The sequence below is a fragment of the Protopterus annectens genome, chromosome 13.part0, assembly GCF_019279795.1.
Source record: "Protopterus annectens isolate FY-2018-M chromosome 13.part0, PAN1.0, whole genome shotgun sequence".
In the NCBI taxonomy this organism is placed as follows: domain Eukaryota; kingdom Metazoa; phylum Chordata; order Ceratodontiformes; family Protopteridae; genus Protopterus; species Protopterus annectens.
In genome coordinates this window covers 697,340,921-697,355,651 of record NC_056747.1, presented here as the reverse complement: position 1 = coordinate 697,355,651, position 14,731 = coordinate 697,340,921, and the positions used below count along the sequence as shown (strand labels likewise).

General features: G+C 42.8%; 1 protein-coding gene across 1 annotated transcript in view; it reads left to right on the top strand.

Annotated features, from left to right (window-relative positions):
* The window catches only part of POLDIP2 (DNA polymerase delta interacting protein 2), a 1,361,368-nt gene that overhangs the window by 929,589 nt on the left and 417,048 nt on the right, over positions 1–14,731 (top strand). The window contains exon 7 of the mRNA XM_044054380.1: positions 12,865–13,001. Coding sequence (XP_043910315.1) covers positions 12,865–13,001 — 137 coding nt within the window. The remainder of the gene's footprint in view (positions 1–12,864; positions 13,002–14,731) is intronic.

Sequence of the window (14,731 nt, the reverse complement as noted above, 5' to 3'; positions counted from 1 at the left end):
CAAGCAAAACCAAGACTCACTCCTCCAAGAAAAGGAAACCAGTCTGGTGGACCCCTGCCATAAACAAGCTATACAATAGAAGGAGGAAACTAGTACAGAAGAAAGTAAAATCCCAAGAAGGAAAGACACCCCTGATAGGTATCAGCAAGAAACTACGATCCCTCATAAAATCATCCAAGGCTAGCTTCGAAAGAAAAATTGCCAAGGACTCCAAAGATGACCACAAAGCATTCTTTAGCTATGTCAAGAACCTAAGTGGAAACTCTCAGATCTGCTCTGAGTTAGTGCAGAATGGCACAAAATACACTGAACTGACTGATATTGCCAACATTCTGGCAGACAGGTTTAATGCAAAGTTCACCCCCCTCTCACCCCCTAAAGGGCCCATAACCATACCAGAAGAATGTAGATCCCTGGCAATCGGTGGCACACAGGTTAAAACAGCCATATCCAAAGCTAAAAATACAGCTTCAGTGAGATCGGACAGTGTCCCAGGTTGTGTCTTACATGAGCTCCAAAATTAACTAACCCCTCACCTAAACTGTTCAAATTCAGCCTCTCTACAGGCTGCATACCCATAGAGTGGCGCACAGCAACAGTTATCCTGCTCCACAAAGGTTGGAGCCACAACAGACCCTGGGAACTATCGCCCTGTAAGCCTGACTAGCCTGGTCTGCAAGGCTATGGAGCGCATAATCATGGAACTCATTTAACAGAGACATTGGGAACCTCCAAATATTGGACCCTACCCAGTTTGGCTTTAAGGGGAGATCATGCCTCCTAAACCTGGTGGACTTTTTGGAGACCATTACCAAGGCTTTAGACGAGGGAAAGGAGGTCCACACAGCCTACCTAGACCTCGCAAAGGCTTTCGACACCATTCCCCATTCTGGTATTGTATACAAGCTCACCAGCCTGAACATAAACCCCTATGTCATGAGATGGGTTGCCAATTGGCTCAGGAATAGAACCCACACGTTGAGAGTTGCAGGCTCTAGGTCCAACTCTAAACCGGTTACAAGTGGCGTCCCCCAGGGCTCAGTCCTGGGACCTCTCCTGTTCTGTATATACTTCTCAGAGGTATAGGCAAGCACAGGAGGACTATGGCTGACCAAGTTTGCAGACGACTGCAAACTGGGGGCCATAATTGACGGATACCTGGTGTCAAAATCATGGCCTCAAGCTAAATGCCAAAAAGTGCATAGTCATCCCCTTTGGAAAAAACAAAGTACCCGTGAACTACCACATACGTGGTAGTCCCCTAAATACAGAAGATGTCTTAAGGGATCTGGGAACCCAAGTAGATAGTAATCTCTCCTTTCATAATCATATTGCCAATGTGGTTAGAAAATCCTTCCCTATGGCCCACCTAATCACAAAAGGGTTCGCATCTAGAACTAAAAAGGTTATTGTGCCCCTCTACTCATCAAACCCATCATAGAGTAAAATGCCCCATTTGGGCTGTACCTTACAAGACACCTGCAACAGCTGGAAAGACCACAGAAGTACGTCACCAAGAGGATTACTGGCCTCAAACAGATGCCCTATGCAGCCCAACTGAAGAAACTCCAGCTGTACTCTGTTGCATACCGCTAACTCAGAGGTGATCTCTGCCTGACATACAAGGCCATGTCCAACACAGAATTGATGGATATGCTCATCCTAAAAAAAAAACAAATCCCTGAGAGCCGCACGCTCTAGGGATCTAAACCTCACCACAACGATAAATAGGATGTACTGGAGAGAGAGATTCCTGTCCCAGAGACTCCCCATGCTTTGGAACAGGATTCCAATCTACATTAGGCAGAGCCCCTCACCAACACTCAAGAGAAACCTTGACGAGTGGATGGGAAACAGAAAATTTACCCCAGGGATCACTGCAGTGGCTGTGCTGGACAGAGGCACAGGGAACTAATGGCTCTGCTGGACAGAGGCACAGGGAACTAATCTAAGGGGGCGGCGAAAGCCAACACATTCTAGCTAGGCTTAGATGCTCTCAGGCAGATAGCCTAGTACTTACCTATGAACATAGCTTGGAAAGCACACTTGGGGCCCACTGAGGGTGCAGAGCATTTCGTCCCTACAACCGAGGAAGTTGCACATCAGTCTAAAGGAAATGCTGACAGTCGTCTTAGCCCTAAAAGCTTTTCAGGCAGCGTTTAAGGCCAGGAACTCTGCAAATCTGGAATTGGGCGGTACATAAACACAGAGGGACCTTATCTTAACCACTGTGCAGCCTTACCAAAAAGATCTGGATGCTAACCTAGGACTTTGGAATTACCCTCATAGCATCATATATCCCAGGCTACAGCAGTCTTCTAGCAGCCTTCCTGAGCAGGGACCTACTAGATCCAAATGAGTGGGATGTTAAGGGAAGTCTTCCTGAATCTCACCACTGAATGGGGGATTCCCCTCTATAGACCCTTTTGCCTCTTTCCACAGCAAACAACTTCTGAGATTCTGCTCTAGAACACAGCAGGAGGAGGCATGAAAAACAGATGCCTTCTCCTTCGCATGGACTCATTGGTTCCTGTATGCATTTCCTCCCATACCCTTGATTCCCAGGATATTTACAAAGATCTGGACTGACAGGCCCATTATGCTACTGGTAGCCCCCTTCTGGCCCAGACAACATTAGTTTTCTCTACTCCTCACTTTTGTTGAAGGGAGGTTTTGCATGCTTCCAAAGGGCCTAGACCTTCTCAGCCAAATTAAGGGCTTGGTTTTCTACCCCAACCTGGCATCTCTCAATCTAGCTGCCTGGAGGATTGAGTCATGATGCCTTACATAGAAGAGGTGCTGTTTGTTTTAAGAGGCAAGAAAGCCTAACACCAGAAAATCAAACGTGGCAAAATGGAATATATTTTCCACTTGGTGTCACGGCTGTCGCACTACCCTAGTTCAAGCAGACATCAGTTCAGTACCTCTTTATACATCACACCTGTTTGAACAGGGCCTGCCTTATTCCAGCATAAAGGTTCTTGCATCTGCAATCTCATCTTACTTGCAGACTGCTACACTACTCTTCTGTCACCTTCACAAGCGACTGTTCCTAAAAAAAAAAGAGTGATTCACCAGAGACCTTCCAGAAGGGATCCCATTCCAGCATGGTATCTAAACTATGTTTTGGAAAAACTAGCCCTGCCACCCATTGAGCCCAATGCTACTGCACCTGTGAAGATGCTTACCTGGAAGACCACCTTACTTATAGCTGTCACATCAGCTAGAAGAGTTTTCTGAATTGCAAGCTCTCATATGTACAGAGCCCTTTAGTGTCTTCCACAGAGACAGGGATACCCTTAGAACAAACTCATCGTTCAAGCCAAACGTAGTTTCAGAACTTCGCCTTAACCAAGTTTATCCCTCTGTCAGTCATCTTTCCAAACCCACAGAACAAAGCGGAAAGACTCCTCTACTTAACTGGATGTCTGCAGAAAATCTGGTACTGTTTGGACAGAACAAAAAGTACAGACAGACAGGCCAGTTGTTGGTATCCATCGCAGTGGGAAAACAAGGCATAAATATTAAGGACAAATGTTTATGAAAAGAAACTTTTTTTTATTTTAAAATATAATACTTTGGAACCATTTAGATTAAACAAAGAATGTAATTGGAAGTATATATTTTTAATTATTGTTCTTGGATAATTGCTTAATTGAGATTTTATTGCATTTAAGAAGAGATGAGTGTTTTGATTTTTACTCTTTGAAGGCTTTGAGCTGAAGCACCAAGTCTTTAATACGTTTATACAGGTTTCTCAAGATTCGTGGCTGTGTTTTTTTTTACATATCGATTTTAGTGTGGTTATTTTTTATTGACTTATTTCCACCTGCCCTTCATTACATGCTGTTCTGAGGAATGGTAGAGCCAGTCCCAGTCCCTTCTACCAGAGTTGTGAAAGATTTTTGTTCAAGAATATTTTTAGAGGCAAAGAAAGACTATGCTTGGAAACCAGTTCTAAATATTTCTTCTTAGACCTGTTTTAGATGGTGTTTAACTTCAAAATGATGTCATTTTGCAATCTGTTGCACAGTCTTCATTCAAGTTTCCTGGTAACTCTACATTTAAGACACGTGTCTTATTCTTTTTCATCCAAATTCAGGAGTTTAAGGATTCTGTGTCTGGATCACTTTCAGCTCTCTGTTTTACCCTTTGCACTGTCCAGTGCACCAGAAGTGTCCACTACGTGGCTAGCTTCAGTTATAGAACAATGCAGGCTACAGAATATCCATTTTTTTTCCGTATTTAGATGACTTTATCTTCACATGCGTCCGTAATCTCTCAGTTGGATGAGAGATCTCTTACACAAGCTGGGATTCCAAGAGAACATTCAATAGTCCTTTTTGACTCCTTCACACATTGTGTTCCTGGGATGTCAGCTAGATACCTCAGTTCAAAGAGCTTTTCTTCCATAGGAAAAAAGTATGTCTGTGTCCAGATCTATGTCTAAGGTTTTCCACTCAGACTTTGGTTACTGTGACGGGAATACTTTAGGATTTTGGGTCTCATGGCATCTATGATTTCCATTATAACCTTGGCAAGATTCCCTTTTAAGTTTTCCAAATCTTTTGGGTTTTTAATACCATGACTGGAATGGACCCCATACCTAAGTCTAAGTATAATAAAGTTCATGAAATTAGTATTGTTTCACTGTATGAGAAAGATACAATATATCTGAGATCTCTCTCATCCTGATCAAGGCACTCATCTCTGAGTTATCTTTGGTCTCCAGGACCTCTTCAAGTATTTTTCTGACGGTACCCACAAACATGTGGTGCATCTTCATGCAGGGGGGACCAGATCATACCCCCTTTGCAGATTAGCCATGGTATCTTGGGATATAGCTTCGCAGCATAGTTTCCTTCTACAGGCAGCCTTCATTCTGTCAGAGTAATATTGTGTGGCACTCACAGAAAGAGGTTCTCTGATTCGACTCTTGGCTGGGGTGCCTTCTGTGTGGAGTCTGCATGTCCTCCCTGTGGTCACGTGGGTTTTCTCCTGGTGCTCCGGTTTCCTCCCACATCCCAAAGACATGCTGTAGGTGGATTGGACACGCTCTAAATTGGCCATAGGTATGAGTGTGTGCATGTGTGCGCCTTCTGTGGAAGGTTGGGCGCCGGGCTGGCAACTTGACACTGTAAAACTCCGCTGCCAATCATGAGCGGACAGATGATCCACTGTGGCGACCCCTAACTGGGAAAAGCCGAAAGAAGAAGATAAGCTGAACAGGACAGGGCCAGCTCTCAAGCTCGAGTTTGCAAACCATATCAGGTGGTATTCCAAGATTTGATGCATCTGTGGGGAGTTCCAGTAGAAGATCCATTTGCCTCCTGTCTAATCAGTTGACAAGATTCTGATGTAGGACTGCATGCTCGAAGGTGTGGAAGACAGATGCCTTTTTGTGATTTTTTTTTTTTTTTTTTTTAAACAGGAATGTTCCTGTATGCTTTTCCACTGTTTCTGCTGATATCCGGGGTACTTCTAAAGATTCAGAAGGAATCCCCCAAGATCTTTGTGGTGACTCCCTTTCTGGCCCAGGCAGCAGAGGTTCTCCTTTCTTTTGGAAATGGCCAAGGGCAGTCACCACACTTTTTCTCACATAATGGATCTACTTACACAAGATCAGGAGCATTTGATACACCCTACACCCAATCAACTTCAACTGACCACCTGAGAAAATAAAATTGTAGTTGGTGCCAACAACAATATAGTCAGCACTCATTCAGGGCTAATTGCTCTCTGGTTTTATGTTTGAGTTACTTTCCTATGGTCTTTTTTACTCCTCCATCAAGGTTCAGTTATTGGCCATTTCAGAATGTCTGCCTATGGATCCTCTTTCAAGCTCTCTCTTGTAAAAAATGTTTTTGAAAGGGGTTTTACTTGAGGCCACCAAGAAAACCAGTGGCCCTTTCTTGGGATCTTAATTATGTGTTGGAGAAAATGCTTTTTTTCCATTTGAACCCAGCTAATCTGGCTAACTTCAGGTTCTTAACATGGGAAACAGTTTCACTGATTGCTTTGACCTCTGCAAAAAGATATCAGAGTTGCAAGTTCTTACAGCGAGTAAGCCCCCTCTCTCTTTCCACAGAGACGGGGCTTCTTTGAAAACTCATCTGTTTTTTTATGCATAAAGTCGTATCAGAGTTTACTTTAAGCCAATGTATCCATCACCCATTTTCTTTATTGCTCTTAAAATGAGAGAGAGAGAGAGAATACACCATAACTTGATGTCCACTGACAACTTTGGTACTATTTTGACAGAACTAAATCTTTCAGATCTTTGGATCTGCTGCTGTTTTCCTGTGAAGGTAGGAAGAAAGAACAACCTGTCTCAATACATACTACTTCCAAATAGTTAAGACTGTTACCTTTTTTTGTACTCACCACGACAAAATTTTTCCAGGCAGGACCAGTGTCCACTCAACCAGGGAGTTGGCTTTATCTATGGCTTTTTGAAAGAGATGGATTCTAGAAGCATTTCAGAAGCTGCAACCTGGTCTTCTGTACATACTTTCATAAAGCACTGTAAGCTAGATTCCTTTTGTAGGTCTAGGTCAAGCTTTGCTAAGACCATTCTCCAGGGGCTTTTGGACTCTTCATGCCGCCTCCCAAATGTACTAAGATAGGGTAATCTAACCATATAGCGAAGGCTACTGCAGCAGTGATCATTATGCTGAACATAGTATTAACAGTGGATGTTCAAATGACAAAACTGCAGTAGCCGTTCCCTATCTCTGCTCCCCTTTATTTCCTTTTTTTTTTTTTGGTCTTCCTAACATTGTCCTTTCAAGGCCCAGCCTCTCTCTGTTTCTCTGCAGGAAAGCTCTGAAGGACTTAACACCCAGACTTGTCTTATCTCGGTTCGAGCTGCCTGACAGTTTGGGTGTGAAAGGAGCCGTGAAGCTTTGGAAGCTGGATGGCTGTTGTATCCTTGGCAGGATATAACCCATATACTTAAGGCTGCTGCAGTAGTGGTCATTCAGACATTTACTGTTATGGTAAGTTTACTTATACAACTATACTTCTTTCCTATTCAAAGCCCCAGCAGGGCTTATCCTCCAATTATCTTGGTCAGTGGCACTTTCAATTACACTTGTTCCACATGCCAGGTTTCACATGAAAGTTCTGCAGTGTATCCTCAGTCCAGTGATATGTACTGTATCAACCCATGCAATTTCCAGTTTGTCAGCATGCAGACATCAGATTCACTGGTGTTTGATTTCCCTGCTTGAGGCTTTAGGTTGCCCTCTCATTTTTCCACCTTCCATTGCCACAGTGACTATAGGCACCTCCCTTCTGGGGTGGAGTGGGGGGGGGGCATTACGAAGGGAAGACTGTGCAAGACATGTGGACAATGTTAGAGGCCAAATGTCACATCAGCGTCTTGAAGATGAAGGCAGTCCTCCCTAGTGCTGCAGGCCTTTCAGGACACTCTCTCTCTGTGGCTGCGAGTTCGGTCCAGACGAGCAGTATGGCAGTAGTATGACACATCAACAAACAGGGAAGAGCCTGTTTGTACCAATTCTGTGAAGAAGCCACGAAGGTTTGGCAGTAAGTGATGTCTTCCTAATGCTTTCTAGTAGCAGTGCACATCTTGAAGAATTCCAGTGTTTTAGCTGATTGAGCAGGTCCATTCTCCTTCCTCGCAAGTGGTCTCTGTCAGTTGGTGGCTACAAAGCTGAACTTCTTTTGGGGCCAGCCTTGATGCAGTCTTTTTGCTTCCCCTCTCATTACCAAATGCAGCAGCTAATTTACCTAGATTCCGCAGGAGGAATGGTCGGTGAGGGGGCCCTCTGATTTCACACTTGGTGCCCGGGTGTCCTTTATGCATTTTCACCATTTCCCCTTATAAAAAAGTTCTTCAGAAAGCAGTATGCTGTAAGGAAAGAGTCGTCCTCATTGCTCTCTCTTGACATTGTCAAATATGATTCCCCATCCTTTGGTCTTATCTGAAAACACCCTCCCTGGGTGCTGGACCCACTTTCTGATATCTTGTCTGAACTGTCCAACCAGCCTCACTGGGACATCAAAGCCCTCAAATTAACCACTTGGCTTCTCCAATTCCAGTGATCTTCACAAATGCCAGGCTTTATTCTTCTATACTCCATATCATATCCTCTTCACACAAAAAAAAACAGCCACCAGAAAGATCTGTAGAAGTAAGTGTAAGAGATTTGCAATTTGGGCCTCCTTCAAAAGTCTGCATCTCTTTTCAGCTCTATTACCTTCTATTCTGAAATTTTTGCCAGCCATCTCTAACTTTCACAGTGGAGAAAATCAGACCCCCAGTGCTTCTTTGAAATTGTCCAAGGCTTTTTTATGAGTAATTTTTTCCTTCTTAGACTTCTGCTGAGGGACCCTGCTCCTCCTTTGGGACATTATGCTGCTTCAGTCCCTGAGTAAGACCTCCTTTTGAATTGGCAGCTTCAATGGATCTTAAATTTGTGTATTGGAGGACTCTTTCTGGTGGCTATTACTTTGGCTAGATGGATTTGAGTTGCAAGCACTGTTTTGTAAACCACCTTATCTGATTTTCCATCAAGATAGGATTTATTTTTGAATTGGTCCAAACTTTCTTAGTAAAGCACCTTCAGAAAATTCCCTTAATCAGGCTGTTAACTTGCCAAATTTATTTCCTAACAAGGCAAATGTACATTACTTTTGCCATATGGTCATCTTCAGCTGAGGTTTTATTTGCATCTTACTACACATTTTAGGAAAACTGTTTCATAGGTAGGTACTAAGCTATTGGCCCTAGGGCCTATGTAAGCCTAGCCAAAAAGTTACCCTGGCTTTCGCCACCCAAGAAAATTACTTTCCTGTGCCCCTGTTGAGCAGAGCCCCAGAGGTGAATCCCCAGGGTGAACTTCCTATTTCCCATCCAATCATCAAAATTTTTCTTGGCGTGCTAATGAGGAGCTTTGTTTGATATAAATAGGTAGCTTGTTCCAGAGTATGGGAAGTCTCTGGGACAGGAATCTATCCCTCCAGCATGTTTGTGATGACGAGGTTGAGGTCCCTAGAGCGTGTAGCTCGGAAGGATTGGGATTTCTTTAAGAGGAGCATGTCCAGCAGCTGTGGGTTCGACATAGCTTTGCATGTTAGGCAGTGATCAGTTCTTGGCTTCCTTTTTCTGGGCAAGCTGGGAAATGGTGCATCTTCTGTTACACTATGCAGGTGGCTATACAATTGTATTAACTTTTGCGTACAAAGCGAAGGCAATGTCTCTACCTCACAAACCTAAAGCCCTCTCTACTAGAGCAGTCACAGCATCTGCAACTTTCTTAGCCAGAGTGCTAGTAGACTGTATTTACACTGTGGCTACTTAGTTTACAGTTCACACATGTTTCCCATTACAGGTTGGACCTACATTCGAGATCCTGTGTGTCCTTTTGACTCTACCATCCTCCAGAATATCCTTCCATGAGACCATCCTGAAGTATATAGTAGCTGGGGACTCTTAACAGTGTTGAGATAGACAGAAAAGACAACTTTGGATACGAAAGTTATGTATAAGCCATGCTGTCATCTTCTCTCCAGCTCACCCTTCCCTCCCTCCATTCCTCTGGGACATGCTCCACTTAAAGAAATCCCAATCCCTCCGAGCTACACGCTCTAGGGACCTAAACCTTGTCACCACAATTAACAGAACATGCTGTAGAGATAGATTCCTGTCCCAGAGACTTTCCATACTCTGGAACAAGCTACATATCTATATCAAACAAAGCTCATCCTCAGCACTTTTCAAGAAAAATCTTGATGATTAGACGGGAGATAGGAAATTCACCCTGGGCATCACTTTTGTGGCTCTGCTCAACAGGTGCCCAGGAAAATAATTTTCTTGGGTGGCAAAAGCCAGGGTACCTTTTTGGCTAGGCTTATATAGGCCCTAGGGCCAATAGCCTAGTACCTATCTATGAACCTATGTTTGCAGCTCGCTGCTGACAATATTGGACCAGTACAGAGCCTTTTCTTGTATACAATCTTGTTCTGTGACCTGCTTTTCCCTGTGTTGTTCTATTAGAAAGTAGTGGTATATTTAGGATGCAGGTAAGCAAACATAATCTGAGGTAATCTGTGGACTGAAGGGGATTATGGGTAGAGAGGTGGAGCCTGAGCCCTAGATCCTGGAGTCTAAAAAGTTGCCAGTAGGATCTGATCCACCTGTATGGTGAGCAAGATGGAAAAGACAACATGGATATAGTGTTATGGTAAGTACTTAACTTTTGTATATGCCTTTTCCAGTTTTTGACCAGTAGCAGCTAGACTCAGACCTTTGGATTCAGTAGTACCTTTCCCTTGTTGAAGATGTGTAAAAGCGTACATGTTTGAACTTGAGCTCTCTTGTAGTTAAATGCCTTTTCTTGTAAACAAAGCATATGAATAGCCAAAGCATGGTATAAAGCTATGCATGTGAAGCAAATAATTTAAAATGTCAATACAAAGGTTTTGATAGGTGTTTTTGCGAGGAGATTCATGCCCTGAATCCCTTAGCATGGTGATTTGGGGAGGGGGGGGGGTCACATCTGCACCGCCTAACACACACACTCACAGTATCATTTCCAGGTGACTGTAGTGAATATGCAGTCCTGATTTAGTGTTCATACGCTTGGGTGATGTGGGGTTTGCAAGCAGTTATAGCCATCACCTCCCCAGAGCTTTACTGTAATCTTTCTTGTAAAATGCTAAACTAATAATTTTTTGACCACGTGAGTGATATTGTTGAGGTTTTATAATAACTGGATTCAGCCAGAAGTATTGTTCTACACGTGTAATTTGCATTCTTTGCAATAAGTACTGTCTCCTGCATCCACTGATAATTTTGTAGATTACCTGGTATGCTGTATATCATGTCATGACCTTTACTGCAATAATTTTTGCTTAGAACATTTGTGTATGGACACCATTGATTGATTACACATGAAGGGTTGCACAGTGATTTTTACCCAGCCTTTCTTTACAAGTTAAAGACCTTTTACAAACTTTGTAGCAGTTATTCTTAGGTCAGGGTTTACCCACTAAGGAGGGGAACATTTCTTATGTGAGACGTACCTCTCAAATGTACAGATTTTTGTCTCACATTTTTGGTCTGTTTTTCATAAAATTCTGGTTTTCTGGCAAATTAGTGGCAAATCATTAAAGATTGAAGTTAGAAAATAATGACAGAAATTTCAGTTTCAGACTTCATACCCTTCAGAAAATTAATGCTAATGCAAAATTTGTTCTGTCAGCTTTCTAAGTTTGCAAGAGCAATATTTAAAAAAATTATTTTTATTTATTTATTTTTTATTTTACATTTGTTGACCAGGCTAGTCTAGCTGGATATATGTCCATTTTCAGTAGAGGCCCGGGGAGAAAAGCTCCAAGCATGAACAGTGACAAAGTTAACAATATAAAAAGACATAATAAAGCAAATTCAGAGGCAGTGATGTTCAAAGAAAAATTAAAAATTATGAACTATAAAAAATTTTAGTAAAAAATTATACTAATCAATATACTACACATATACCCGCGGTGGTGGTGCTGCGGTAGCTTTGTCGCCTCACAGTAAGTCGCTGTCCGGTTCGATTCTCAGCTAGAGCGTCTTCTACGTGGAGACATGCGTGAATGGATGTACCTTCTTTGACGGTTATGCGTCAGGCCTGGCAAGCCGGTACATAGAAATAAACTGCCAGTCATTAGCGGACCGGAGTTCCGCTGTGGCGACCCCTAACTGGGAAAAGCCGAAAGACACAAATATACTACACATATAAATATCCCTTTTTTGGGCCTTTGTCCCACTTTCATTTATAGCTTTGTCCAGTTTCTTGCTCTAAGAGGTTGAGAGGTGTGATGTGAGGCTTCATTGTGTGTGGGATGTGTCTGTATGTGATCTGCTTCCTGTCTTTCCTTGTATTAAATAAGAGTTTTACTGTTCTTTGGATAGGAGGTGTACTTCTTGTAGGAAGCCCCTTTTAATTTAGCGCATATTATCTCACTGTGAGAGTCCCTTTTAAGTAGGGTGATGTGCTTCATGTTTGTAAATAAAGAGGAGCGAAAAGTATGGGCTGGTAAGATGAGGATACATTTTTGGTACTATTGTACTGAAAGGTGTTATGGGATTGCTCACAGTAGCATTACAGATGTGGATCATGGAAGGGAGGTAAACATTTTGATATGAAAGAAAGAGGGCGTCACTGTTAGTAGTTGATGATTTTTTTTCTGTTGCATAGTGATTGATGGGCACAGGAGTAGTTGGATAGTACCTAGGCTGTTTACCTTGATGGCAGTTAAAAATGGGTGATAAGGTTTATAGCTAGGCTTACTTTATGCATACAGCTCTTTTTTCCAGCAGTGAATGTCATCAGGTCTACAGGCATGTAGTCAGGGCCTGAGTTTATTAGAAATAATGCTCATGCATTGCATCAGCACAGAATATGGAAAACGTTAGAGCTCCATACCAGTTGTTCCCACACATGTAAGTTTTAGGAACTATGCCCACTGAGACATTTTTGGCTTTCCTTTCGTTTTCATGGCTGCCTTGAGTCCAGTCATTATTTGCATAAATCCTGCAATCAGTTGGTTGCAGTAATAGCCTAAGTATCCCTGGCTTGTGTAAAACATCAGGACAAATCAAATGCCCTCACTGCTGTCAGTGCTTATGCAGGGAATTCCAGGCCATTCATTAATGGTAAATGTATTCTGCATCTGACCATAGCAAAAGAATAGTAGTTGTGTAAAGTGCAGTAAACCAAAACTTACTTATGCAGTGTATACCTTGAAACTGTAGTCTGACATGCAAGTGTGAAATTCTATGCATCTCTTCACCTGTAAAGTTGTGTTTAAAGCTTTATGAAGTAAAGTACTTTTGCCCTGTTTTTGCAGTACCTCCTTTTGTATCTCGGGAAACTTTGCGTGCCTGGCAAGAAAAGAATCACCCCTGGTTAGAACTGTCTGATGTGCACAGGGAAACAACAGAAAACATCCGGGTGACAGTGATACCATTCTACATGGGTGTGCGAGTATGTCAACATTAAATCTGCTTTTTTTTATGCTGCAAATCATTGTGTTCCATTAAGTTTAATGACCTTTTGTCTGCGTTTTGCATAATTTGAAAATTCATCACATTTGTGAGACTTCTTTTAAATTGTCTAAAGGAAGTTTATATATATCCACTGGATAGATTCTTACCTGTTGCATTCTACATTAAACCATCCCTTTTGCATTTGAGGGGCTGCCAGGTTCAGTTGTATGCAATTTGTGTGTACTGGTTTTGTCTTTGTGCCACATTTGATAATCTAAGATGACGTCTGTGTGCATGAACACCATTTTGTTCTGGTAAGCGCCGTCATCCCTTCCACTAGTTGCTAAAATGATGGAAGCTGTCAGGTTATGAATGCTGGTTCAAGTTAACCTAACCTCATGCATATTAAAACAAGATTGCCAGTCTGTTCCCAGTATGAGTTTGCTTGCTTCATTGCATGATTTCTTAGAGAATAAGCTGTGACTTTTTCACTTGTTATAGTGATCCAGTGAAATTAGGTTGAGGTAGAGCATCTTGTTTATATCCAGCACTGTCCTTGTGACAATGTAATCAGTTTCATTTAAACTGAGATTAAATCAGTGTAGAGACATTTGTTGTGCTGTTCTGCTGTCACTCTGCAGTGATGCATGTTTAGCCATTGTGTTTTGCTTTTGTTAGTCTGTGAACCTAAACCAGATACTGCGAAACATCAGTATGACCAGTTAGTCAAAGCTTGCCATTTCTATAGATATCTGTAATATAAGTCTTGATGTTAAGTTGTCAATCTCGCCTTCATTCTTGCTGGATGGGTTCGGAGCCGATCCTCTGCTCCGACTCGGCCACTTACTAAAGCTCGAGAGCTAATTTTACTGGCTCGAGGCAACCCTATATCCCATGATGCTAGGCGATAACTACCCAGATCTCGTTTGCCGCTTTCGCTTGCGAGGTGCGTTTTTACTGGCTCTTGGTAAGTTTTTGAATTTTGAGACATTTAGTCATCCTTTTTACTTAGTTCCTACTCCTTTTTTCTTGTTAGATACTTAGCGGTTAATTTTAAACATTTTCCCCGTTAGTACCTTGTATTTCCCTATCCCTAATTATACCTCCCTAGGTTAGGCCTTAAGCCTGCCCCTTTCCTAACTCTTGTCAGGGATTCTGTGGTGTGTTTGTACCCCGGTATCCCTATTTTTTTATTAGTTTGTTTTTGGATCGGGTGTTTGTGTGTGTTTTTTTTTTCCTACTACTACTTCGACACCGATATGTCGAAGGAGGCAAAGGTCTCAGGCTTCAAGAAGTGTGACTCGTGCTGTCAGAAAATGTCTGACAGACGGTCACACTTCTTGTGTTTACTGCCTGGGACCCCTGCACCTGCAGGACTCTTGTTCTGTGTGCCATGCATTCAGCCCAAGAGTCCTGCAGGAGCGCAGGAACAAATTAATATTAAGGGGCTTGTTAAAGCCCGAGGGCTCCCCGACTAAGTCTGCGCCAGGGAAGCCCTCGAAGCCAGCAAAACCGTCGGCTCCGAGTCCTAAGCCTTCGGCTGCTGGCTCCCCTTCTGTGGCAAGATCGGCTCCGGCTGGAGCCAATCCTTCTGTGTCGCAGCTTCCAGTATCAGCTCCACTCGGCGCTGATACCGCTGAGTCCTTACACTCGCGGTCGGCTCCGGCTGGAGCCGACGTATCTTTGGCTCCTTCAGCTCTATCTACCTCCAGAAAGAGGTCCAGATCC